Raw genomic sequence first — 27,883 nt, 5'->3', positions numbered from 1 at the left:
AAATAAAAAATTAAATAAAAAATATATATAACCTATAAAATATATGTTGTTTGATGCCTGATAAAATACATTTATAAAATTAATAAAATTCTTTAACTTACTATTATTTTATCTTTTCATTGTTTTTCTTATATAATATAGGCTTTGACTTATAAATTTTTTCAGAAAGGTGAAGGAGTGGTTAAAATAACTTTAAAATGGATGAAATACAAGGACATGACACTAAGTACTCCTAAAAATGAGGATGACATTTGAGAGGGAATTATTCTTACAGATATAAATGGGAGTGATATTTTTTCTCTCAAAAGAATGAGTGTAAAAAAAGAGATGCATTTTAAAAGAATATAAGGAGATGAAAGATTCAGGACAAAAGGTTAAATCTGGTTAACAAAAAAGAAAGACTCTAAAACCTCAATGTAGTAAGCCATCAACAATCATACCTCAAACATCAAAATAGCAGTGTGATAGCTTGTGCACACATTTCAATGTCCATGGGGCTTAAATACACAAATTTCATATTAACTGTTTGAGTAAACAAAAGCTGGAGGAAGTTCCTTGTTTATTATGCTTAAGGAATACTAAAAACCTATTTAAAAATATGTATTATTCTTACAGCTGTTCACATTTGGGAAGGAAGACTACTGGCAATTTTGGCTATAGTAAAGAGGGAGGTCCTACTAACTGGGTGGTTAAACACATCATTGAAAATGACTTTGTACTGGAAAGATGAATAGAAAAAACGGCAACAAGGCTATGGAGATAACAGATACAAACGAGTTAACCATTCAGAGGTTAATAATTCATTAAATTTTGTAAATAAACAACTATCTTAGGAAAAAAAGATGCACACAAAGATATAACTGTGGCCAATTTCAAATGTATCAATATCGCTATCTTAGAGACAGAGATAGAGATATTTTAAATCCAAAAACTACTCAACATGCATTCATAATGATCCTTTCAATCTCAACCCAATGTCTCAGGATTCATTCCAGCTTTCCATTTCCCATGTCAATAAGTACTTTCTCCAACAACGAGTGACATAGATCTGTCTGATCAATCTACTTTTCAAATTGTTTAACAGAAACATTCTTATAACCTGACTAGTCATCTTCTCAGCATAAAAATTACAGGAATATCAACCACTACATACTCCATGTCCTTAGGCACAAGTAGGCATACCTCCAGGGATAGGTATGTTACAGGGTCCTTTCACCACTGTGCTGTGCAGTCCCACTGATTTACTCTGAGCCAGAGAAGAGAGGAAAGGAGTTTTGTTTGTTTGTTTGTTTGTTTGTATCTCCATCTAAGAAGTGCTGAACTTTAACCACGTCTTAGTGAGATTTGATAATTTCTCCATGTAGAAACTGCTTCATATATCATGGAATTATTTTATGAGATACATGTAAATTTAGAATAATTATGTTACATTTTCCAGGTGAATTCACATATTAATCATTATGTAGTGATCCTCACCATCTTCCATGGCTTTTATTTAAAAATCTAGTTTGACTGACATTAATATAGCCCCCTACTACACTGCTCACAAAAGTTAGGGGATCAGGAAATTTGCAGGTACTCAAGTACTGCCTTTTGTATAATGCATTTTGACCAATGAAATAAAAGTTGGTTTTACATCTCATTTGCATAATTGAACAACCTTCTTTGACTTGTCCTTTGCTTTTCTGATGTTCTTTTTTAATAAAAAAAAGATCAAATGCTTCCTTTTTATTGCTTCCTATTCATTTTGAAATATCCCCTACTTTTTGTGAGCAGTATATTTTGTAGTATCCCTATGGAGCTCCTGTGTTTACTTATGTCATAGGAGCAGAGGCACAGGCAACTTTCAGGTTTGTATCATTTCAAACTTGCAATTTTGTTTCCATAGAAAATACCCTTTACCAGATGGAGATAATGTCTCCTCTGGGGGAGAGGGCAGATTTATATTTTTCCCAGTAAAGTAAATATCTCCCCATGGAGTAAAGGGTGGGTAGGCTTATTTGCAGCCCTTTACAGAATTTCCTTAGATGTGCCCCAAACCCAAAGTGTGTGGGACATTCAACTAGGAGACTCTGCATTGTTCCTGTGGGATTTGTAGGGAAAGGGAGGTTGACACAAATTAAGATTATGGTACTTGTATCAAAAGAAGTAATAAATTATCTTGTCTTTGACCAGGAGTTTCATGCCTTCTGCCAATAATAATGAAACTGTGGCATCTTACAAGTAGGGCAAAAATCTCGGACCCTTCACAGTTCTTAACAGTTTGGTAGTGAAGGAGTCAAAGCCACAGTGATGCAATTAGAAGTTACGAGATTCCTCATGATCAGAATAGTGAATATTCTCACCCTGATCACGAGACAAAGGTGGTGAAAGGCTCACCTCCTCATCTACCAGGTATTAAAAAATTCAAGTAGGATTGAATTGAAACTATACAAAAATAGCACTGGCTACTACTCAGCAGCCTACAGGCAGGAAGGAGAAGGGGTGTCATCTTGATAATAAGGTAAAACTTTCCATGTTTCCAAAAGAGACACAGGCCATGTACATACATCCAAATGTACTGAAGAACGTTGGCATAGAGGAGAGATTCTACCTTTTATGGCTTTCATGAATGTGGGCAGGGCACGAAGTCACCTTTGTGTGTGGCTCTGTTGGAAAGATAACACTGAATTCAACTGACAACATTCAGATAAGCATTTAGCGCATGAAATGTAAGCAAACAAGATCTTTCTTATGAAGCTTTTAGGACCTAAACCAATCAGTGGTGGGATTCAAATAATTTAACAATCAATTCTCTGCCCTAATACTGTTTTAAGTATTAAAAATATGATATACCAAAAGGTAGTTTATTACTTTATGCATTTAATACTTAAATAAGAATAAAAAAGGTACACAAAACTAGATTGTTATAAGAAATATTAATTAAAAATTTTTAAATAATAAAAGATATTAAATAATGCCTGACAAAAAATAATAAAATTGTTATTTAAAATATTTCGATACTGCTTCTTGACTGGTATCCTCACTTGCAATTTTTTTCACCTATGAACGGAATGAACATTACCATGGGTGCTTAGAATATGCTGCTATACTGATGAATATTAAAAATGATTAAAAAATATAAATTTGTGATTTCCACATTGGGTGGTTGCCCAGGCATCATCTTAGAGAGAACCCTGATTACAAGTGCCATTTTAACAACTGCTCACCGAACTCAACAAAAAATTAGGTATCGATTCTGCCGAACAAGTGAGAACCAGCTGAATCCCACCGCCGAAATCAATGTATGTTGTTACTTCTACCTCTAAATGTGTAGTAGGCGTGATATGTTATAGGTTTGTACTTCACTGTTTGATAAATATCAGAGGGGAGTCCTTCTCCAAGTGAAAGAGCCAAAATTTACAAATTAACTTTTCTGGTGGGAAATTTCTTTGCCCTTTGCCACCAGTAGGTGCTAATAATCTTTAATGTGTACAGTTTGTCTATACAGATGATGCCCTATTGGTTGAAACATCAGTCCCCAGTCTCAGTAACTCTGACTATAGTATTATTATTGCACCTTTGCTAGCAGAAATGGTTGATAAATCCCCAACAAAACTCAGGAGCCCCACTTCTAAGTAGTTTCTTAGGACTATCTGGATGGATTTACAAAGCTCAGTCTTGTCAACAATGAAGGAAACTGCTATGACCAAAATGTAGCATTAGCACTTAAGTGGAGTCTTTGGATAATGCAAAGAATATGTTCTTCCCCTGGACATTCTACTTGATCCTCTATATCAAATAAAACCAACAGAATGATTTGGAAGCTATCCAGCAAGTTGTATCATACTCCCTACCTTGGAGCTCCATAACCCCAAAGAACCAGTTTCAGCTACAAGTCCCTCTTGACACTTTTGCAGATGATGCTGTTGCTCCTCCAGTTCTGTCAGGTGACTCTGGCCACATCACTGTGTCCTTTGACACTAATCTGTGTCATGTTTTTGACTTTTGGACGATCTGTAGTCCAAACTATAGTAAAACTTTTACCATAAAATTGACTCAACAATGGGTCAACAGGCAAGATATTTAACGCCCCTCCCATATTCTTTATTGTCCTCAAGCATCTGATACTGTAAGCATCAGGATGGCCTCTTCAAAACTCTGGAAAGGATTTCAGAGTCTACTTCCCTCACCTGGGTAAGGCAGCTTAGTCACTGAACTTCTCTATGTCCAGAAAGGGAACATACCCTCTCAGCTGGTTCTTGGGCAATTAAGGGATGAAAAGAGGTTGTAAATACTTATTTTAAACATTCAGAATTTTTCTTTCCTTCCCTGGTCTGTTGGCTGTACTCTCTGAGTGACAGCTTAACCAAGGGGGACTTGGAGATTCAAACTCAGTTCTGATTCAGCCACTTGGATTCTCTTGTTGAATTAATATGAAATTCTATCATACTGCTCATTGAGCTTCTTGACAATAGTCTATGTAGGCCAAAGTTGGGAACATAATAAGTCTCTCTAACATTTGTAGTTAGTTTGTTATAAGAAGCCCTTTGTAGAAGTAGTACATAGTTTTCATGTTTAAAAATAATTGTTTTTATTTTTCCTTTCCTTTTTGAAAAACCATGCTTTGCTATACATTAATAATTTCCAACCTGTATGTGTCCATTTAAATACACTAATAATGTATTAGTAAATTATAAAACACTCAACTTTCTCAACATGTTATATCCATATATATCAAATATGCTGAGAAAAGTATATTCAGTCTTAAAGAGAAGAATAATTAGAATTTATCTTATTCAATATTTGCTTTAAAATTTTTAAACATCATGATAGTTCTGTGATTTATTCTGTTTCAAATTCAACTAAAAGATCATATTTCACATTGACTTAGTAATGACATGTAACATTCACAGAAGAGGAGCATTAGTTTCTCCTAAATTAGTATTTTTTGGTTGACAATGAAAATATTACACTGGAAGTTCTCTCTTAGCCAATCTCCAAGGAAGTGACTGATGCCTACAGCAAGCTGGACACCTAAGGCTAATAAATGACTCCAACTGTCTCATTTCTGTCAGATGAGTTTTATGGTTACCACTGTTCCACTTTTTAGTCCTTAAAATCAGTTCAAATACATTAATAGTGTAACTATACAATTTAATTAAATATAACCTAATGTGATCAAATATTAGGGCACAAGAGAGGGCTGGGTTCCCAGAATACAATGTTGCATTCCCTAGACTCACTGGAGGTGGGACGAATACAAAAAGTCTGTACCTAAATAAATGTGTGTAAGATGAATCTGAACACTAAGAATACAGTTTTACAGACACTAAATAATATTCTGTCCTGTAGACCACTTTATAAACATATTTTAGTAGCTAGCTACATTTGAAATGATAAATTGAGAAATTCACATTTTTTCCAATAACTGAAGAAAATAGAGCACACATTTTATGTATTGATATGTGCCTGAGGGATAAAAATAGTGCTGTACAAGCCACATCAATGTAAGGAGAAGAAAATTTTTCTGACAATTAGAACTTCCCTCAAAAATAGACACTTATCTCACATAGCATGATATCTTATCAGGGACTTGCATATTATATAGCAGTTTGTCCTGATGTCCTATTGAGTTCTTTTCTAATTTGAGATTTTATGATAAAGTTAAATCATATTATTTCCTCTAATACTCAGTGATTTAATAAGAGCTTATCCCAATGATCCTGATAATATGCTGGAGTTGTAATCTTGATCAAGTTAGAATACCAAGCCAAAAGCACAGCCTAGATATTTTGAAAAGCAGTTCAAATAGAAACAGGACATATCCATTTCTCCCATCCAAGTACTAACCAGGCCCGACCCTGCTTAACTTCCGAGATCAGACGAGATCGGGCGCGTTCAGGGTGGTATGGCCGTAGACGCCTGACATATCCATTTCTAACTGTTGATCTTTCAACATAAACTTCTCTCAGCCCAGACAGAGTATTCGTTAGAAGAAAGGTAAGACAATGAAACACCAAATAAGAGATGAAACACATCAAAATGATGATGTGTAAGAAATTTATATCTTTCAAAATGTATATACAGCTACTAGAATTAGTAACTATTATTAAGAAAAGTAACAGAATGCTTCAAATATGAAAAATAAATTAAAGAACAATAAACAAAATAATAGTACAATGTTAAAACTTAAAATGGAATTTTCTCAAAATGCAGCAAAACGTCAATGCTCCCTTTAATGTTAAGGTCATTGTTCTATTATATATACATAAGATTTCAAAATCAATAGTTTGGATGGGTGCAACAGTGCTTCTCAACCATGGGCACATGTTAAAAAAACACCTTGGGAGCTTTTAAAATTCAGATTCACAGGGCCCCATCCCAAATCAAGGAAAGTATCATCTCTGTGGGCAGAGTTGGGAACTGCAGAATAAAATGGATAAAATGGATAAATGTGTGTGTGTGTGTTTTCCCCTGAAAACAAACACACAAACACACACACACACACACTTATAAACTGTTCATTCTTAAGGATTTCACCATTATTTAGTTCAATTGTCAAGCACTGCATGACTAAATATGATGTAGTGTTCAAAATTATCCAATGTGTTGTCCTCACTGGATGCCCTGCTGAGTTCTAAAACATTAGTATTATTTATTGACTTCTGCTCAGCAAATGTAGTATACAATTTACACAAGCCAGTGACAAATATATCCATGGTATAATATAGATGTTGTATCAGAGAACAATTCCTGAGTCCTACTGAAGCTTGACAATACAATCAAAATAGACTTTGCCTGAAGTAAAGAAACAAAGACCTTCATCTTTTGTGTCAATTTCAGGAATGATTACTTCTCAAATAACCTTGAACAGACATATATTTTGATTTTTCTGGCATTGCTGAATTTGAAGAAATTCAAAATAGATAGATTCTTTTAGAAATAAAGATTAAGTCAACTTCTTTTTAAAAAGTCAATTGTTTTTCTAGCCAGACCTGGCAGTGCTGCTGTGAATAGAGCATTGGACTGGGATGCACAGAACCAGGTTCAAATCCCTGAGGTCACCAACTTGAGTGCGGGCTCATCTGGCTTGAGCATGGGTTCACCAGCTTGAGCACGGGGTCTCTGGGTTGAGCGTGGAATCACAGACATGACCCCCTGGTCGTTAGCTTGAGCCCAAGATCACTGGTTTGAGCAAGATGTCACTGGCTCTGCTCTTGCCCCTTCCCGCTCCTCCCCCCATTAAGGCATATATAAGAAAGCAAGCAATGAACAACTAAGGTGCAGCAAGGAAGAATTGATGCTTCTCATCTCTCTTCCTTCCTGTCTCTGTGTCCCTATTTGTCCCTCTCTCTGTCTCTCTCTGTCTCCAACACACACACACACACACAAAGTCAATTGTTTTTCCTAACAGGAAAAAAAATATCGGATGTTATAAAAACACTTCTCAAGAAAAGTAAAAAAAGTCTCAATATTTCTTCAAGCAAACCTATTTTTTCATAGTTCTTCATCTGTTCCTTTGTCTCCTTATGCAGTGGTCCCCAACCTTTTTTGGGCCATGGACCGGTTTAATGTCAGAAAATATTTTCACGGACCGGCCTTTAGGGTGGGATGGATAAATGTATCACGTGACCAAGACAAGCATCAAGAGTGAGTCAGATGGATGTAACAGAGGGAATCTGGTTATTTTTAAAAAAAATAAAACATCGTTCAGACTTAAATATAAATAAAACAAAAAATAATGTAAATTATTTATTCTTTCTCTGCAGACCAGTACCAAATGGCCCACGGACCAGTACCAGTTTGCGGCCCGGGGCTTCGGGACCACTGTCCTTATGTATACACTGTTAAGTACTCTGCTTACGATTTTTGGACAAGTTGAAAATTCATAGTTTCAACTCCAATTAAATAATTATTCAGAATTGGCTACATATGTTATGAGGTATGGTTTCCAAAATTATAACCTAGTATGCCATTTGACAAGAGTCTTCATTTGGATACCTTCTGATAACCTTGTCTCAACAACCCCTTTCCTCCCATCCTGGACCTGTTATACTTTTTAATGACCTCACACCTCCACTTAAACTGCAGAATGGAAATATAATTTACAATTTCTACCCTCTAAATTGAGCTGAAGGTAATGTGGAAAGATTGTGAGTCTAAAACAGAACCTATAGGAATAATCTTTTAGTAGTAAAAAAGCAAAAATGAAAACACCTGCACAGCAATGCTGGGGGTTCCAAAACACAGATTGAAGATATGAAGACCTGGAGAACAGGACTGGGCTTTGTTCCTGGATGAGGGTGCCCCACACTCTGGACTGATAGTACTGGGCTTCTCACTAATCTTTATATCATATAAAGACTACTCAATTGGCGGATTAGGAACTTTAGCAAGGAGCTTCATGGACCATACTTAGTTTAGGATTTGGAGCTCATTATGATTGTGAGCTTGAATACCTATAAGCTCCAAAAAGCTGTTTATTTAAATCTGCCCTGTCACAGTTTGCTTAGTGTATTGACAAAGGTGAGTGAGCCACTAGCCAGAGAAAGCTCTTGGGACCCCTGTACCTATCTTCTATTCTGATCTCTTGATAAGTAGATGTTGGAAAAACAATAAATGACTTCCTCAGAAAGGCACCCCCTCTGTGGTCTTTGTTCACGATTGGGTACCTATGTATCCTTCAGCACTGTTTTATTTAAAAGGAAAAAGAAGTTAAGTGCCTTAAATTTAAATCCAATAAACACCTACAAAGCAAACTTTCAATAAACTCTAAAACGGAGAGTTTGATATAAGTTCCTACTGGGCTTAAGTCTTTGTTTACTTTGCATTATTTTCTACAGCTCAGCCTCACTGCTGTCGTTGTACACATGGAGGATTAGGATTGGTGATCTGAAGTGGAAAAACCACTAAGCTAAATTAGAATCAACAGACATGAGGATGCTGATTTGGGATTATTAAAAACATCCATTTGAACTATGTTCCTTATATGTCTTTCTATGTAAATAATGCACTTATTGAAAGTGATACATATGCACAAAATATTAAATTAATAATTAAAGTATAGATTCTTTAGAATGGATTAATTGACAATATTAATAAGACTGTATGATTTGTAATTTGAGTTTACCAGTGTGCACAATACAAAGGAGAACAATGGGGAAACCCCATGGAATTGAAAATACATGGGAATTAATCTATTTATGGTAGGTGTATTTAGTCTCCATTAAGATTATGGCAATTCTGTTTCTCTAAAATCATCAAATAAGGCTTTCCATATAGTCTCAACAGATTGAAATCACTTGTGATTGTAACTTTCTTTACTTTAAAACTAAAATGTGAAAGAATTGATCTTGAAGAGAGATGCAAACAAACAGGTACTAGTCTAATGCCAGCCCTCTCCAGGGACAACTGTACTCTGGATACAAACATATCACTATTGTCAGCACCTATGTTTCTAATGTTGACAAAGACATACATTGTCTCTGTTGGATGCCAGTAAAAGTCAATCTCTCTCTCAATGCAACTTGTTCAACTACCAATATTCATTAAATAAAATTAGGATTAAAACTAGCTTCCCATGTAGCTCTACCTACCAGTTTGAATATTAAAATATGCACGTTTAGTTGTAATTTTTTTATGTGTGTGACAGAGACAGAGAGCCTTCTCTCAGATAGGGACAGACAGATGGGAAGGGAGAGAGATGAGAAGCATCAATTCTTTGTTGTGGCACCTTATCTGTTCATTGATTGCTTTCTCATATATGCCTTGACCGGGGAGCTACAGCAGAGTGAATGACCCCTTGCTCAAGCCCACAACCTTGGGATCAAGCTGGTGGGCTGTGCTCAAACCAGATGAGCCCATGCTCAAACCAGTGACCTTGGTGTTTCAAACCTAGGTCCTCCACATCCCAGTCCAACACTCCATCCACTGTGCGGCCTGGTCAGGCTGCTTAGTTGTAATTTAATAAATTAATATAATGGTTTGCATATAATTATCCTGTGGTATGTGATAATATAAGATAGATTTATTTTACATGTGCTCACAACATGAGTTTTCTAAGCTTGCAAAGCTAAGGTTGACTAAGATCAAGGTCATGTTACGAAGATCAGTGACACACTCCTTTTTCTCCTAGCAAAAGCTACCTCTATATACATCTTAAAACTTTAGCAAATAGCACATGGCAGCTTAAGAATACACAATACATGGAATCCAGGTTGTACTATCATATATTTGTTGACTGAATTATTCTATTTTATCATTATAATGTTCTTATCAAACATAGCAATTATAAAATACAAGTAAAATTTGTAGAGAAATATTCACTGAGACAAAATACAGTTCATAAAGAGGTATCCACAGAACAAAATGTTCGAATCGCCCCCAAATTTTTGAAACTCACTGAGCAGTAAGTGAAACCAGGTAAGAACTGAGGTAAGGTTATTTTACAGATTCCATGTATCCTATTTAATGTGAATATTCAAATACTTCCTTAATGAAATGTTAATATATTTAATTATAGGGTAAGGTCCAACTGAGGACACTACACAATATGCTCTTTAAACATATTTTATATCACAATACCTTGTTAAAGTATTCACAATATTTTAAAAATTCACAAATGTATCTGTTCCTAAAATTTCAGGTAAGAGGTTGTGAGCCTGTATTCATTTGTCACAGAATAAAGAGCAAACAAATAAATAAACAAAAATAACTCATCAATCAATGTCTTATTAGATGCAGTTCTTAAAAACTCCAAAATATTTAAATAAAATAAGGAGGCAGATTAATGTATAGGAGAGAACAGGCACTAAATCAGAGAAGACATCAAGTCTTGCCTTCAATGTCAGCTAAATACATTAAATTTACTATATCTTCCTAATGATTAGTTTTTTCATTTGTTTAAAAAAGATTTTTGGAGGCTTAAATAAAATAATATAAGAAATAATAAAAGTAGTGATGGTTCTACTGAAAGAGATTGGCTCTATTTACATAATAATTGTAAACATTGTATGCATGTTAACATTTGAGGGTTCAGAATGTTCACAGCTTCAGTATTTCAAACATCAAAAATTCTTAAATAGGAGAAACAAATATATATTGAATCATATTTCAAACCAGTGAGGTTATTCACTTTATTTTAAAAGTTAAAAAATTATTTGGATGACCACATTGAAGAGCTAATAACACTTACTCATAAATTGGAATTGTGTATTTTGTACTAAATGACTATAATTTATTTACCTGTGAAGAGTAGGTATGGCCATCTGAACCACAAACGGGGCTGGAATAGACCACTGGGCACTGTTTGCAGGTGGATGACACAGGGCCCCTCCATTGCTTATGGCCTGCTCCTGCATCTTTCATACTGTTGAAAAAATAAAACAACCACACTTAATGTGTTTATTTTAAAAAAACACAAATAAATGTATATTAACATCACATTTTTCCATTGTCACTCCCAATATTGAAGATAAATTAGAATCATGAAATATTTTCTTCTTTTCAACCTATTAATCTCTACAGTATCCTTCATTATAATCTTTGGTTTTGCATGTCAAGGTTTCCCTATAATAAAATGAGAATATATTACTTAAAAATATTCTGCTAGTTACAAATAGACTTGTTATATTTCATCATATGAATTTAATTTATAGTTGTGACATATTTTTAATTGACCTAGAAACAGAAACAACAATTGCCCAGCAATAAAAGGCTCATATATTTGGACCATCTAAAAATCCACCCTTGTCTTGCAGGAACAATTTCACAAAACAGACACCTAATTTGCTGGGTGTATCCAATGTGCCTGAAAATAACTGTAGCTTACGTTAGAAAAAGAACAATAAAGAACTACACTTTTCCAACAGCAACCCATATTTTTTTTTAATAAATTTTTATTAATGGTAATGGGATGACATTAATAAATCAGGGTACATATATTCAAAGAAAACATGTCTAGGTTATTTTGTCATCAAATTATGTTGCAAACCCCTCGCCCAAAGTCAGATTGTCCTCCGTCACCCTCTATCTAGTTCTCTGTGCCCCTCCCCCTCCCCCTAACTCTCTCCCTCCCTCCCTCCCTCCCATGTCCTCCCTCCCCCCCCCCCACCCTTGGTAACCACCACATTCTTGTCCATGTCTCTTAGTCTCATTTTTATGTTCCACCAATGTATGGAATCATGTAGTTCTTGTTTTTTTCTGATTTACTTATTTCACTCCTTATAATGTTATCAAGATCCCACCATTTTGCTGTAAATGATCTGATGTCATCATTTCTTATGGCTGAGTAGTATTCCATAGTGTATATGTGCCACATCTTCTTTATCCAGTCTTCTATTGAAGGGCTTTTTGGTTGTTTCCATGTCTTGGCCACTGTGAACAGTGCTGCAATGAACATGGGGCTACATGTGTCTTCACGTATCAATGTTTCTGAGGTTTTGGGGTATATACCCAGTAGAGGGATTGCTGGGTCATAAGGTAGTTCTATTTGCAGTTTTTTGAGGAACCACCATACTTTCCTCCATAATGGTTGTACTACTTTACAGTCCCACCAACAGTGAATGAGGGTTCCTTTTTCTCCACAGCCTCTCCAACATTTGCTATTACCCGTCTTAGCAACCCATATTTAGAGAGCCAAATTAGTAGATTTAGTGATAGCCAATCCTCTTTTTATTGTTTAGAAATGCTTCTAAATAGATCTGTTAGGTTTTGATCTAGAATAACTTGGGAATACCCTTTCTCTTCTGCTACCTGCACTTAAATTTATTTGTTTTTCCACTTTGATTAAACTGTTTTATTGTTCTGTCTACTGGTGTGGACAATTTACATAGAGAAGATTAGAGGGCTTAAAAATAAGAATACTAAGAAGTACTCTAGTAAATCAGTATTCATTCTTATTCGTTAAAATTGTTTATCTAGAGTAATATGTCTAAATCAGGATAAGAGAAGATGACTTACTAGAAACAGTTACTTCTATATGCTTTTATTTTTTTTTCATGAATAAGTGAAATGTACAAAAAAGTGATCCCAAAGACTATTAACAAATATAACAAGAATCTTCATTATAGAAAAGGAAGTTCAAACTATGTAGTTCAAATGTGGATAAATGTAGGTGGGATCAAGAAAATATTATTCTCTCTTTCCCTTCCTCCTTGCCTCCTATTGCTAATCTCAAAAATTTTTCCCAAAGCTTTTCATAATTCCAAATGCATTTTCTTCATTTCAATTATGTAAATTCTTCCAAAAGGCCATTTTAACATCTTGTCTGACCACATAGTTTATTGCACAAGAGATACAAGGAAAAAAATAACCCCACTGTTATTATGCTTTAATTACTTGGCACAAAATTCTAATGAATATTAAAACAGTAACTAGGAAACCCAAAACATTCAATATCACTTCAAACTTATATAAATTATAGAAATGGTGAAGAGAAAAATAAAAAGTTTAAATATTCTACTTGTATTTTTTTTCACTTTGTGCAATAAAATGAGACATAAAATAATACAAATTATTTGCTCTTCATATGTATCAGGAGAAATTATTAGAAAGTTCAGGCTTCTAATCCATACAAAGTACTTTATTAGAACAGGATAATATATATATACACTTTTTGCTTTGAGATATATATGTAATATATGATCCATATTCTATATAGATACACTATATTTTATCATTTAAAGCACTAAGTAGTTTCATACCAATAAACCTATTATTATATTTCTAATTGAAAATTAAATTAATAAAGATGAGTTTATACTGCTGCTAGTATTTTTTTACAGGACTTATTTCACGGCAGTTGAGCCATAGCATCTTACTGTTCCCTGGGCTATCTTCCCGTGTTCCTGATTAACCTTTCACTCTCATCTTCAGTCCGAGTCTCCAGAATCAGTAATGCCTGAAAGCACAACAGCCTCTTATTTTCCTAATAACTAAACTGTTAATTACAGCTACATCTATTTAATCAAATATGATACTTGGTTTTTATGTTTAGTTAGTCATGCTGTGGAATTTAAAAATATAATTTGAACATGAGTCCCATATTTTAGAACTTACATTGATTTTGGGAAGAGCATAAGTGATGTCCCCAAAATGGTTAGTGGGGGAAAAAAACACCTCATTCTAATTTTATTTAAGTTTCATATGTGATCATGTCATCAATCAGTCTTGGCAAGTCAATAAACCTCCCTCGGTCTTAATTTCTTCCTTTATACAAAGCTGAACTTCATCAGCATCGATCGTTTGATCTAGAACATTAGAAGAGTCTACAGAGCTTTAATGAAACAGCTTATATGAAGACTCTCAACAAAAATTAGAAGCATAGATAGTATATATTGGCCAGGTTATTTCAGAACATGACAATGTTAACCCATTGAAACAAATATATCATTATGGTGTGAAGGATGATGTTGAGTGGGACAAAACAGAGTTAGCAATTCTGAAGTTGTAAAACTCAGTTATGTCAAAGTAGCAAATGAAAGGCATAGAGGGACCCCTTTCTTATGATAATTAACCAAACAGAGAAGATAAAATAAGGTTGTGTTTAAAGAGTCATAATTTCTATGTAAGTACGCCTACAAATCAAATAATATGTCTATTACAAAGTTTGATAATAAAACATAAAAATAAATATTTCATATGACACATTTTTTCTAAAACTTGTAGTTCCTGGATCTGACATTACATATTTTAAACTTTCATTCTTTAGGTCATATATACAAAAGCCAAATTAAATGCCAATTTATTTAGTACCTATTTATCCTAGAAGGGAACCATCAGTAATTAAGTCTTAATTTTTCATGTGTCTTTGTTTCTTTCTCTATGCACCTATATTAACTTAATTCTTAATGACTTTGCTTCAACAGAAGAATTTTATTATCATCTGATAAAACAGCATTCAAGTGAACAGAAATATTCTGTGATTATCTAAATTAAAGGAAACTTGATGTATTTCTTGTATACTCAATACACCTAACATTTTAATTTCTTAGGCAGCCATTTTTTTTTAAGTTCTTCCTGAGTTGTGGAGGAATTCTTTAAGACATGACTGCCAAGTCATGACTTCTTCCTTATTGGCCATAACTCTTCAAGAAACAAGTTCACCCTTACTTTTATTTAATGGGCCTTAGGGAAAAACAGATGGGACTAGCAAGGTACAGTAAATCATTTTTTGGGACAGTAAAATCATATGAAAGTTGGAAAGTCTTACCTAGAACTTAATAAAATTAAAGTGGCAACTATTTACTTTATATGATTTCTGTATTCTGTATGACAATAATTTGAACATTGAAACAAAATAGTATAAGCTATCAATTTTTATTTTGAGTAAAAGACATACTTAACAAATAAAAAGTAAATCTTAATTCACACTAGAAAACATTAAATACATAAAAGTGAATTAGCATAGCTTATTCTGTAATATGAATAGAAAATCTACTTACTCCATATACTTTGCAAAGGACTAAGATTTACCCAAAGAGCCCACTGTAGACATATTTTAAAATACAGTGACAGGAGGAATTAATAAACTGTATCTTTGAAAACTATTGCTAACATAAATGAAAATAACAAGAGAAAAATGACAGTATAGCTGCTTAATTTTTTTTTAAAGAAAAACTCACCAGTTTTGTCAGAGTATATATCTGGCAAATTAAACCTAAAATTTATATAGTGTAATAAATAATACAACACCACATATGTAATTCTGATTCAACCAGAATCACATATAGAAGAAACTGGTATAGAAGTAATTAACTAGCATGTGAATTATTCTATTCTATATATATTTCACTCCAGATATGAGCATATAAATATGAATGGTTGGTCTACATCCTATATTTAAAATACAAATTAGGAAATTCTTCACTAACTTTGATATTACTTTAACCTTAAACTGTACTATAGTGTCAGCACTGAGTAAAATAGAAAGTAAGCTTTGAGTTCACAAAAATGTGGTTCTTAAAGGTCAAGGAGATTGTACATTTGGAAAAATGTATTTACATTTTTAAAATAACAATGACAGATATGCAGCTGGAAAAGGAAAAATATTCTACCTAAAAGAATATGACAGTGAAACAATGTGACATTTACCAAAAGGCTTGGGGAAAGTTTGTTTGATTATTCAAAATAGATATTATGTATACAAATTTCTTGATAATAAAAAATTTTTTTTGATTTGTTTGTCCTTCTAAACAGAAGGAAATATTTTAGCTACTGCTAAATAAATAGACTTGAAAGCTTTATCAAAAGCATTTAACAATTAAAGGTCACATTTTATTTAAGAAAACAATCATTAAAGCTTATCCTAACTTCAGGGAAGGAAAATAGAGCTTTTTCTCTCTGTGTTGTCTTCATGGAAATTATTGCTACTTGCCTCCATCTTGCTTGCTGTTTCATGGGAATGGAAAAGTTGTAGAAATTAGAAAGAAGAAAGAAGTTACCATGTTTTGTTTGAGTCTGATTTATAGACTGAGAAAGAAGATTAAGAGTACAAATTCTTCTCTATACATTAGCTTTCACAGTATTGAAGTTAATTAATGATTCAAATGTCTTCAATTTTTGACTACATACTATTTTTCTCTCTACCAGATTTTATTTAATTCCTGTCCTGAAAGTCTATACTTCTAAGCATGTGTTGACATCTTCTGGTGAACTCAAAACTATAGTAAGATTTGCTAGGCAAGGAAATGTTAATAAAGAAATGCTATCTCAATAACTTGTACCATATATAAAAGGTTAACACAGAAGCCTTTTAAAACACCCTTATTGCTTTATTTACAATATATTTTTACTTATAGCTACCTACTACATTCTAGTAAATCAATAAGGCACTGTGAAAACCCCACCACTAGCTCCTTCAATGACTTCTTACCTTCTAAACTATAAATAGTATCTATACATCCTTCTAAATACTGTTCATATATGTATTCATGAAAACACCCAACAATGTGTTCAGGAACCATTTTTACAATGTGGAGGTAACAGATGGATAGAGTCACTGAACTCCTGGATCTCAGAATTAGTTTGGGAACAATAGAATAAGCCTAGCTTGGAGTTTCCACGGGTTCGGGAAATAACAAGGACAATATAGAGCTTACCTGGCCAACTTCTATTAATCTTTGATGAAGTTCCACCGTTGATGCCATTTTTATTGTAAAATACTTTCTGACTCCCCAAGCACAGTTTTACTACCAGTCTGTGTCTCACAAACTCCCTTCGTACCTTATATCCTTTTTAAATTATTGATACTTATCACTTCTATTTTAACAGCCACCCATATGGTTGTCTTTTCATTAAAACCAACCTATACTCAAGCTCCCCTAATTCGTAGTCTGTCTTGCCTCCTGACATCAACTGAGACATGACTGGTTCAAATACCCACTTCTTCCCTACTTCTGTGATGTATCTTAGCTTTGAAGTTTGGGATACCATGGAGCTCCTTAAAGTTAAGGTTTACATTCTGTGGGCTAGAAATACATCTAACCTCTTTTGACCCTCTTCGTTCACAGTAAGTAGAAAGCAGGTGGGCAGCAATAGAAGTCATTTTAATCACATGGGATTGTACATGAATTGAATTTAACCAAAGCATTTTCTAGAGTCAGCATTGCAAACATTCTGACATTCCTGATTTCCCTTTAGTTAGGTCATGCTTGCAGAAATAAAGTGATTATGAATTTGATTCCTATGTCTGCTGTAACAAATTACTTAAAATTTTCTGGCTTAAAACAAAAGAAGTTTAATTTCTCAGAGTTACAGAGGCCAAACGTCCAAAATCAGTTTTATTGGACTCTCTCTGAACCCTAGGTGATAATCTGGTCCATCCCTCTTCCAGCTTCTGATGGCTGTCAGCATTCATTGGCTTATGACTATATCTTTCTCTGCTCTATATTCACATTACCTTCCCTCTTTGTGTCTGTGTCAAAATCCCCTCTATCTCTCTCTTATAAGGAAACATTGTGAATGCACTTAGGGTACACTCTAATAATCCACAATAATTTCTTCATTTTAAGATCTTTAAGTTAATCACTATATAATAGAATATTCTTTTTTGCCATTTAAGAATTATGCATATTCTGGCAACTAAGTGCAGATATATCTTTTTTAAAGAATTTATTCATTTTAGAGAGGGGGGGAGAGAGAGAGAGAGAGAGAGAGAGAGAGAGAGAAAGAGAGAGAGAGAGGAAAGGAGGAGGAGCAGGAAGCATCAAACCCCATATATGCCTTGACCAGGCAAGCCCAGGGTTTTGAACTGCGACCTCAGCATTCCAAGTAGACGCTTTATCCACTGATTCTTCTGTGAGTAGGTAAGTATTGTACGTTCCCAACAAGGGCATTTTAATCTCAACTATGTCTCAGTAGATTAGAGAACCAGTTTTAATTTTTCATTTTACTAATTTTTAGATAAATTGAGTGCTATAGGTATGAAGACTGGAAAACAATAAAGTTGTCATTTTTATGAACCTTAAAAATAACATTCATATCAACATGCCTCATCTGACCCCCTCAATTTAATTAGCAGTAAAACAGATGATAAAGACAATGGATTTTCTTCTTTTTATTCTTTTCTATTTAGGAGTACTGGTCATTGGGACAAACTGAAAGGGAGTGGAAGACAAATGAACTAAGTATTAGCAGACAAGGATAAATATGGTCTCCTCGACATCTACAGAAGACCGGAGGGAAGCCATTGCGTTATTCCATGAATCTATTTCAGAACGTGAGGTCTATAGACTTGGTTTTCTATCTTAGCTAATTTTCTGTTTTTGGCCTTGCTGATCAATCTTTACACACAGTCTTCTCTCTCCTCTAATATCGTTTCACCTTTTAATCACAACTCATCATTTTTACTCCAGTACATTTCCCTAAGCTGGGCGCAGATTAAGCACTCAATAAACATCACCAAATGAATAGAAGAATGAGAGAAAACAGAAGAGAGAAAAAGATTATTAAAAAAAAAGAAAAAAGGGAAAGAAGGAAGGAAGGGAGAGAGTAAGGGAGGGAGGGAGGGAAGTAGAAAAAGAAAGAGAAAAAAAAGAAAGGAGGGTGGGAAGGAGTCTCTGTTGGAAGCACTAAGGATGCATCTTAGTTTCTTTGTTATATGTCCACTAAAGAAGTAGAAATTCTATAGCATTATCTTCATAGTGAACAAACTTTTCATAATAATCTGTAAATGAAGTCCTTAAAAGTCATAATGGCTTGTGATACTAAAAGTCAGTCCATTAGAATCGAAATAAATTTAAACAAGAGTCTTACTTTTCCTAACATTGATCTTATACTAGAGCAGGGGTAGTTAGCCTTTTTATACCTACCGCTCACTTTTGTATCTCTGTTAGTAGTAAAATTTTCTAACCACTCACCGGTTCCACAGCAATGGTGATTTATAAAGTAGGGAAGTAACTTTACTTTATAAAATTTATAAAGCAGAGTTACAAAAGTTGAAGCATATAATAATAATTACTTACCAAGTACTTTATGTCAGATTTTCACTAAGTTTGGCAGAATAAATCTTTATAAAACAACTTACTATAGTTAAATCTATCTTTTTATTTATACTTTGGTTGTTCCGCTATTGCCCACCATGAAAGCTGGAACGCCCACTAGTGGGCGGTAGGGACCAGATTGACTAACACTGTACTAGAGTATTATATCTTATTAAGCATAAAGGCTGATGACAAAACATTTTACATTATTTCTTTCAGTAGCTTCAGTTATCAAGTACTCTTTCAACCTCACATTTCAGAATTGGTAACATGCTCCTCTATTACTCATCTAGGAAGCAAGCATCAGGAAATGAACAATTTGGCTTTCACAACTGTATGGGAAAGAGTGATTTATATAGATTTCTTAATTGACTGTGTTTATTGTTGATCCTCACTTGGCATTTTGGAACAATAAAATCCAATTAATCTACAATCTCATGCTAATTTTCTTAAAAAAAAATACTCTTCCACTATCCTTTGCCCTTCTGACTGTTTTATTCTCTCACCATTTGGGGGCCATAAACATATAGAGAGAAAAGCACTGCATTTTTCAGCTCCCCATTAGCTCTGCCTGCAAGGGGTGGGAAGATGGCTGACTTATCAGGTTTACTGTTCTTTTACTGACCAACGTCTGTTGAGTGGAATGGCTGGGCTGAACAAGAGGTTAGTGACTCCCTAGGTAAGGGATCACAAGGCCTAGTTAAACTGGCCTGGACGGTGCTCTCCTGGGAACTGGCCACTGTCTCTCACTATATTGAAGGGAAGCTGAGATGGCTACTGGAATTCTGCTGTAGATTTTAAATAATAACATCTGTGTACTCACTTTATGTTTTTCTTGGAAGCTATGTTTTCTTGGCTTTCATTTGTTTCATTTACATTGGTTTGATAAATTCAATATTGGATTACTTTGGATTTGAGTTGCTAAGAAGGCAAAGAAAGCCTTTGGCTTTTTTTGATGCTATTGATATATTATCAGTTAAGGTTAAATAAAGAGTATTTCATGGGTTATAGGAGAGCAGACTGGCATGCACTGGGGTTTTACGCTGAAGTTTTCTGCATGACATTAGTATTAATTTATTTACATTTTGTTCCTTTATTCATGTATCCTTTGGTAAAAAATATGGGTATGACTGAATTCCTTTAATCATTTCCTAACAACAGACCAAATATACCCTTATAGTAATTCTGTCTCATAAGTTCAGGGGATATATAGATCTATGTTTATGTTCTGCTATGGCATTTGCAGAGAAAGGACTCAATAAGCGTATTTATAGTAAGAGTCTTGTCCCTAAAACAAAAGAAAGAAGAGAGCCTCCCTTCACTAGGGACTACCTTTCTTGGTTTAATATGTGTATAATAAATTAATATTGTGTTATATCACTGAAATTTGGAGGTAAATTTGCTATATCATATTACCATAAATAGCACATATTTAAAGCAACCTAGACATATTAACATCTAAAATACATCTCATTTTAACATGGTCAAAAAGTGAAGGTACAGAAAGTAATTTCTAACCTTCTTGATTTCAAGTCAGATATCAATTAACCATTCAAATTTTTTTTTCTTTTTTTTTCCTGAAGTTGGAAATGGCGAGGCAGTAGGACAGACTCCCTCATGCACCCAACCAGGATCCACCTGGCATGACCACCAGGGGATGATGCTCTGCCCATCTGGGGCATCACTCTGTTGCAACCAGAGCCATTCTAGTGCCTGAGGCAGAGGCCACAGAGCCATCCTCAACGCCCAGGGCAAACCTTGTTCCAATGGAGCCTTGGCTGCGCGAGAGGGGAAGAGAGAGACAGAGAGGAAGGAGAGGGGGAGGGTGGAGAAGCAGATGGGCACTTCTCCTGTGTGTCCTGGCCGGGAATCGAACCCGGGACTCCTGCACGCCAGGCTGCAAAAATTTATATTTTAAAAAATATTTATTAAGAGAGTTCTCCAAGTTCCCCAAGCATAGAACCTCAATCCTGGACTTGAAAGTGTAAAGAAATAAAGAGAACAGAAACATAATTTGCAACAAAATATACATTGAAATTAATGCCATGCTTGTGAATTCCTTAATATGAAAGGTGAAGAAGTCATAAAATTAGTTCTATTTTAAGATATCAAGCAGAAATCACATGTCAGCATTACTTTTTTTATAACTCACTTTAAACAAACACGCAAATATGTCTATATCTTACTAAGATATAAAACATTATTTTTCTCAAAGTTATATACATAAATTTACATAACAAATAGTGAATGCTTAGTAGAAAGATCTTTTTTTTTCAAAGCTTAGGAAATTTTGGATGAGAAATTATTGTTTGAATAGCATCTCTATCATTGTCACCAAGAGAAAAGAAATGATCATATAATAATCTTTCTGGTGAAGCTAAATTTTAGAAACCCTTAGATTGGAATGAAATGCAGATGTTGGGTAATTGGTGAAGCTTTACTAAATATAGAACATGAGAAGAAATGAAAATGCAGTTTATGAATTATTCATTGAGTTTTATATTCAATTACCATAAGAACCCTGTGGGTTCTTCTGTAGGATCCTGTCAGCATACTTAGAGCCACGTGATACGCATGGCCACATCTGCAAAGCTTGGTGTGGGATAGGATAGGATAGGATAGGATAGGATAGGATAGGATAGGATAGGACAGGATAGGATAGGATAAGATAGGAAAATTACACATCTTTTAACAGGAAATTGTCACCTTTGGCATTTGCTTCAGGCTACGTTCTCCAGATCTCAGTTGAAATATCTCTGTGGAAAGGTTTGAGATCTGTTTTGTCTGATGTCCTCTTTGAACTTAATTTTCAGATTACGGTCTTTAAAAGAACTTTAAAATGTTGCCTTCATCTCAATGCAGCCCAACTCCTGGTAAGATATTTTAACTTTTGCTTTTTCCTACAATCTCTAACCTCTTCCTCTAACTGCAAACAGGAGAATATAATAATAGGTATATATATTTCAGACCAAAAAAAATCTAGTTCTATTTTAGTAATTTGATAACTAGTGAACTATTACCTCAAACTCTGCAGATATACTCTCTGAATTAGAGAGACAACAGCCCTATTGAACATACATGTACATTTATAATATTGTACTTATGCAGTGTTTTTCCTTTCCATATGCAATTATTCCATATTCAAGTATCAAGAATGCCCAGTTATTTACAATAGCAGCTCGATGTTAAAAAATGGCATAGAATTTGCTGCACATTGGTGTTCTTCAATGTTTTCTCTGGAACAACCTTTTGAATGGTGGGCCCAGAAGAGGCACCACCAGTGGAGGAGCTCCACCACCAGGAAGCCCCCAGGCATTCCTGTCCTGTGCCTCCCGAATTCTGGCATAGCTTGATAATGATAGGGATGCGGGCTTTATTCGTTTTTGGGTTTTTTTTTTTACTGATGTTCAAATTGTCCTTTTTCTACAGTCTGGTTCTTAACAGGCCTACTAATGATTTCATTACACTTGTCAAAAATCTTCTGTTTTTCCTCATTGATGATTTTGCCTTAAAGTTTATACTCTATGTATAGATTTAATATTTCGATCAGGTATCTAAGGAGAAAATTTTAGAATAATTTCACTTTAAGCTGTATAGTGCTTAAGTTCCTCAAAAGTGTGTAAGGTAGCCTTTGGCAGTTCCCTATAGAAAGATCCAACATAGATTTCATAGCTGCAAGTCATGAAAAAAGTTTCTAATAAATGCAGATAGAAAATACCATTTCCGGCCCTGGCCGGTTGGCTCAGCGGTAGAGCGTTGGCCTAGCGTGCGGAGGACCCGGGTTCGATTCCCGGCCAGGGCACATAGGAGAAGCGCCCATTTGCTTCTCCACCCCTCCGCCGTGCCTTCCTCTCTGTCTCTCTCTTCCCCTCCCGCAGCCAAGGCTCCATTGGAGCAAAGATGGCCCGGGCGCTGGGGATGGCTCTGTGGCCTCTGCCCCAGGCGCTGGAGTGGCTCTGGTCGCAACATGGCGACGCCCAGGAGGGTCGCAACATGGCGACGCCCAGGATGGGCAGAGCATCGCCCCCTGGTGGGCAGAGCGTCGCCCCCTGGTGGGCGTGCCGGGTGGATCCCGGTCGGGCGCATGCGGGAGTCTGTCTGACTGTCTCTCCCTGTTTCCAGCTTCAGAAAAATGCAAAAAAAAAAAAAAAGAAAATACCATTTCCATTATGTTCAGCTATGGTATAGAAAGATAACAAAGACTTTCTTCTGTAATAGTAATTTGCAACCTTGACTAGTCAAAATATCCCATAAAGTTAAAACTAAAACTAAACCCCTCCTCAGACTTTCACTGGATAGGGATCATACTTTTACTTTTGTTCATTAAGAAATTATATAGTAATATCAAACAACTTTAATTTTTTTTTCCTCATAACGTATCTGAAAATGATGCAAATATTTCATGGTATATATCAATATGTATACACTGCAATAACCCCATAGCCTCCAAGGTATTCATAGCTAGTAGGCAGAAAAATTCTGAGGGAAGAGATCTCTATGTCATAAAATAAATTGGTGTCAGTGAACTGAAATTCTTTGTGCAGACAGGGTCACATTATGTCCAATAAATATTTCACTACTGAAATTTCTAATAAATCATTCTTGCCAGCAGCATTTGAATGATAAATGACCTTCTACTGTTGGTTTTAAAAAGTATTGTTAATTTATTCACAAAATTGGTATGGTATTGCTGTTTCACAGGTTGCTGTTATTACCAATAAAAATGGACTTTTCTTTAAGATTTTGGTTTTAATTTATTCTATTTTTGATTTCTACTTTGTCCATTACCATTTTTCTCTTGTGTTGAAAGCCACTTTAAAAAATAATTGCAAAATTTAGAGTTATGGGTAAACAAGGAACTTGATAAAAAGAAAAATGCTATGGAACATTTGAGTTATCTTTTGCTTAAGAGTCACCTGATACAGAGAGTAGAATTTACAAACTCTGTTAAAAATTCACTTATACTAACAATGTTTAAATTTTTCTTTACCCTGTTCTATCTTTTCTTAAATTAAAAAAGGAATATTACTTTTATGTTGAAAACACATTTGCAGGATTGTTGTGGTTTAAATGGATGGATTGGGGCTCTAAGACAGTAGCTTAGAACTAACTTCTTAATTCTACCCGGGGCATGCGTGAGAAAGTTGGCAGATTTCCAAGCATTTCTAAATCTTCATTTTATTCCCAGCAATGTCAAGTGCTTCAGGAGTTGAATTTTTTCTTTCCTAATGTGTCTGTCCACATTGTACATACAAGAGCCTGCTGATCAATATCACTAAGTCACTCCTCCCTCGCCCCAACTGGGATCAGAAATCTTCCCAAGATGATTTCTGTAAGATCAACTGAAGAAACAAAAATGCTTCAGTAATTTAAATATCCTTAAAGTGAGGCTGTGGAACCTGGTAAATTTTTTATTAGCAATTTTGTCATTTCTGTGCCTTTTTCTTTTCATAAAATCAAGAACCTCTTTTTTCAAATACCCGTTTGGTTCTTGAGAGCTCTTAGTATATGTTGCTTAACCTACATACAACAGCAAAGTTTAATACTACTTTCCTTCTAACTGAAAAATAAGGTATTCTAAAGCTATTGATTTTTCCTCCTAGGCGATTGATTCCTATACTACATCCAGCTTGAATTATTAATCTGAGCCTATGTAAGAACATCACTTTCAAAAAGATTTCAATATAACATTTGAAAACTTTTTTTAAGTGAGAAGAGGGGGGATAGTGAGACTCCTGCATGCACCCTGACCAGGATCCACCCGGCGCCACATGTGGGGCCATGCTCAAATTAATGGAGCTATATTTAGTACCTGAGGCTGATGAGCTCAGAACAACTGAGCTATCCTCAGCAGCCGAAGCCAGCTCTCAAACCAACTGTGCCATTGGTTATGGGAGGAAAAGAGAGAGAAGAAGGAGGAGGGGAATAGGGAGAGAAGCAGGTGGTCGCTTCTCTTGTGTTCCCTGACAGGGAGTCAAACCTGGGACATTCATACACTGGGCCAATGCACTACCCACTGAGCCAACTGGCCAGGGCAGAAAACTTTTAATATATAAGGTATACAGCATTAATAGACAGAGTAAAAAAAATAAGAGCAAAATGCAGTGAAATTTTACTCAATCTGTTAGAAACTTTTCATATAAACAATGGCAAACTAAAAAATTTCAATGAGGAATACAGACCATGATGCAAAGTTATAGTTATATTGTTTTTGGTCACCTTTTAGTATATTGCTAGTTCTCTTATTCCTCAATTCTACATAGTATTTTGAATTTAATCCTTTTACTGCTAGATAAATTTGAATGACTTTCTATAGAAAAAAATATATATATATATATTTTGCTAGAAGCATGACTGCCTTTTCAAAAATAAAGTAGTTATAATTATAAAGAAAACACAATTATTTTCCTCAGAACAGTTGGGGTTGGGGACAGCAGAAGGGCAGTTAAGACTGAGCCATGAAATACAGTGTAATAAAAAAAAAGCTGTCAACATAACTAATATATTGTTGATGCTATATTTGTGTAGTTTTAATCATCTTCAATAATAGTATTTTACTTCATCACTATAAGCAACAAGTGTTGTGTATGTTGAAAGGAGATATTCTTAAAAAATTAACATAAATCCTGTTTAATATTCTCTCCTTGTAAAAAGAGACAATGACAGCCATAGTTCAATTGACAGCTCTTTAATAATTCTGCTGGCACTAAAAAATAGAGAAAAAAAAAGGCAGCTTTTCATAAGAGAAGATAAATCAAAGAGAAAGGACTAAAAAAAAATACTGCATTATGAAAAGGTCAGACACGTAGATTAACACAGAAGGGACTTATGGAAAACATTTGCATTTCCTGTCAAGTGATCATAAGATGAAGTATAGACAAGAAAGTTAACATGCATTATCCTCAAAGACATGCTTCCATGAGATCAATTTATATTTGCCCCCAAACAGGATGTTCAATAAGGTTTCTTTTTAAGATCACTTTTAAAAATTGTCTTAAATATAAAACGCAAATTCTATTTAGATACAAAAATATATAAGTACTGTACATCAACTAGTCCAGGCGTGGCCAACAGCTTATTAGAAAGAAAACTTCTCTCATGGGCCAGACGAAATATTAAAATTTTAAAATGTTAAATACAAGAACTATTTGTTTAAGTAAACAAAATTTTATTATGTAATTTGTTTATAATAAATGTAAGTAATTTAGTACAACAAATTAACAAAAAAAAAAAAACTAATGTGACGTGTTGGGTACATATGTTCCAAGAAAACATCTCTAGGTTATTTTGACATTTGATTATGCTGAATTCCCATCACCCAAAGTCCAGTTGTCTTCCGTCACCTTCTAATTGGTTTTCTTTGTGCCCCTCCCTGCCCCCAACCCCCTCCCTCTCTTCCCCCCCACCCCGTAACCCCCCATACTCTTGTCCATGTCTCTGAGTCTCATTTTTATGTCCCACCTATGTATGGAATCATATAGTTCTTAGTTTTTTTCTGATTTACTTATTTCGCTCAGTATAATGTTATCAAGGTCCATACATGTTGTTGTAAATGGTCCGATGTCATCATTTCTTATGGCTGAGTAGTATTCCATAGTATATATTTACCAAAGCTTTAAAAGTTGTAAATCTTTATAATGGAATTTTTTAAAAAAATAAAGAAGTATTGCGAATCCATTCAAGCAATTATTGGAAGTTAACACTAGATTAGTCACACACGGAATTCTTTTCCACATATCACTATCTTCTTAAAAATCTCGATTTCCAATAATCAAAGACACTTCCGCTTCTGAGTGGCTGAGATTTTAACTTTTATTGTTGTACAATGGTTAGATATCGTAGTTTATGTATAACAATTTAAAAGTATCACTTATTTCCACAGTGCGTCGTGTGGAGAATATTAAAAATTTAATCATGGGCCACATAAACTCATTACATGGGCCGGATACAGCCCTTGGGCTGTATGTTGGCCATGCCTGAACTAGTCCCTTGCAAAAGAGAATAAATGGTATGTTTTAGGAATTCTATTAGGGTCTTTCTTCATCTTTTATTTTTTTTGTATATACATAAATATATACACACAAAACTTTTATATTCATGCATACTGTGAGTAGTTACACTACTCTAGCTTAGTCATGCTAGTAACAAGAGTATGTTTTCATTTCCTTTAGCATGAAAATTGAAATATCAGTTTAAAACAATCCATTGGTGTAAATAAAAAGCAACTTATATTGCATTTGCTTACCAGATATCTAATATCTACTCTCTAGATTTTAATTTTGTTTATCATCAATCTACTCCAAATAGAATTTAAGCTCTTTTAAAGCAGAGATTTTTACATATTTATTCAGTTCTATATCTCCTGTGAATAATAATGTACTTATTCTGTAAATACTTCTTTTTCTCTTTCAAGTCCTTAC

General features: G+C 34.6%; 1 protein-coding gene across 1 annotated transcript in view; it reads right to left on the bottom strand.

Moving 5' to 3' along the window:
- SPOCK3 (SPARC (osteonectin), cwcv and kazal like domains proteoglycan 3) overlaps nt 1–27,883 on the bottom strand; it is a 366,111-nt gene that overhangs the window by 96,415 nt on the left and 241,813 nt on the right. Inside the window, exon 5 of the mRNA XM_066279585.1 lies at nt 11,227–11,350. Coding sequence (XP_066135682.1) covers nt 11,227–11,350 — 124 coding nt within the window. The remainder of the gene's footprint in view (nt 1–11,226; nt 11,351–27,883) is intronic.

This window comes from Saccopteryx bilineata, chromosome 1 (assembly GCF_036850765.1).
Source record: "Saccopteryx bilineata isolate mSacBil1 chromosome 1, mSacBil1_pri_phased_curated, whole genome shotgun sequence".
Lineage (NCBI taxonomy): Eukaryota > Metazoa > Chordata > Mammalia > Chiroptera > Emballonuridae > Saccopteryx > Saccopteryx bilineata.
Note: the sequence above shows the minus strand (reverse complement) of the source record. Positions and strands in the feature narration are given on the sequence as shown.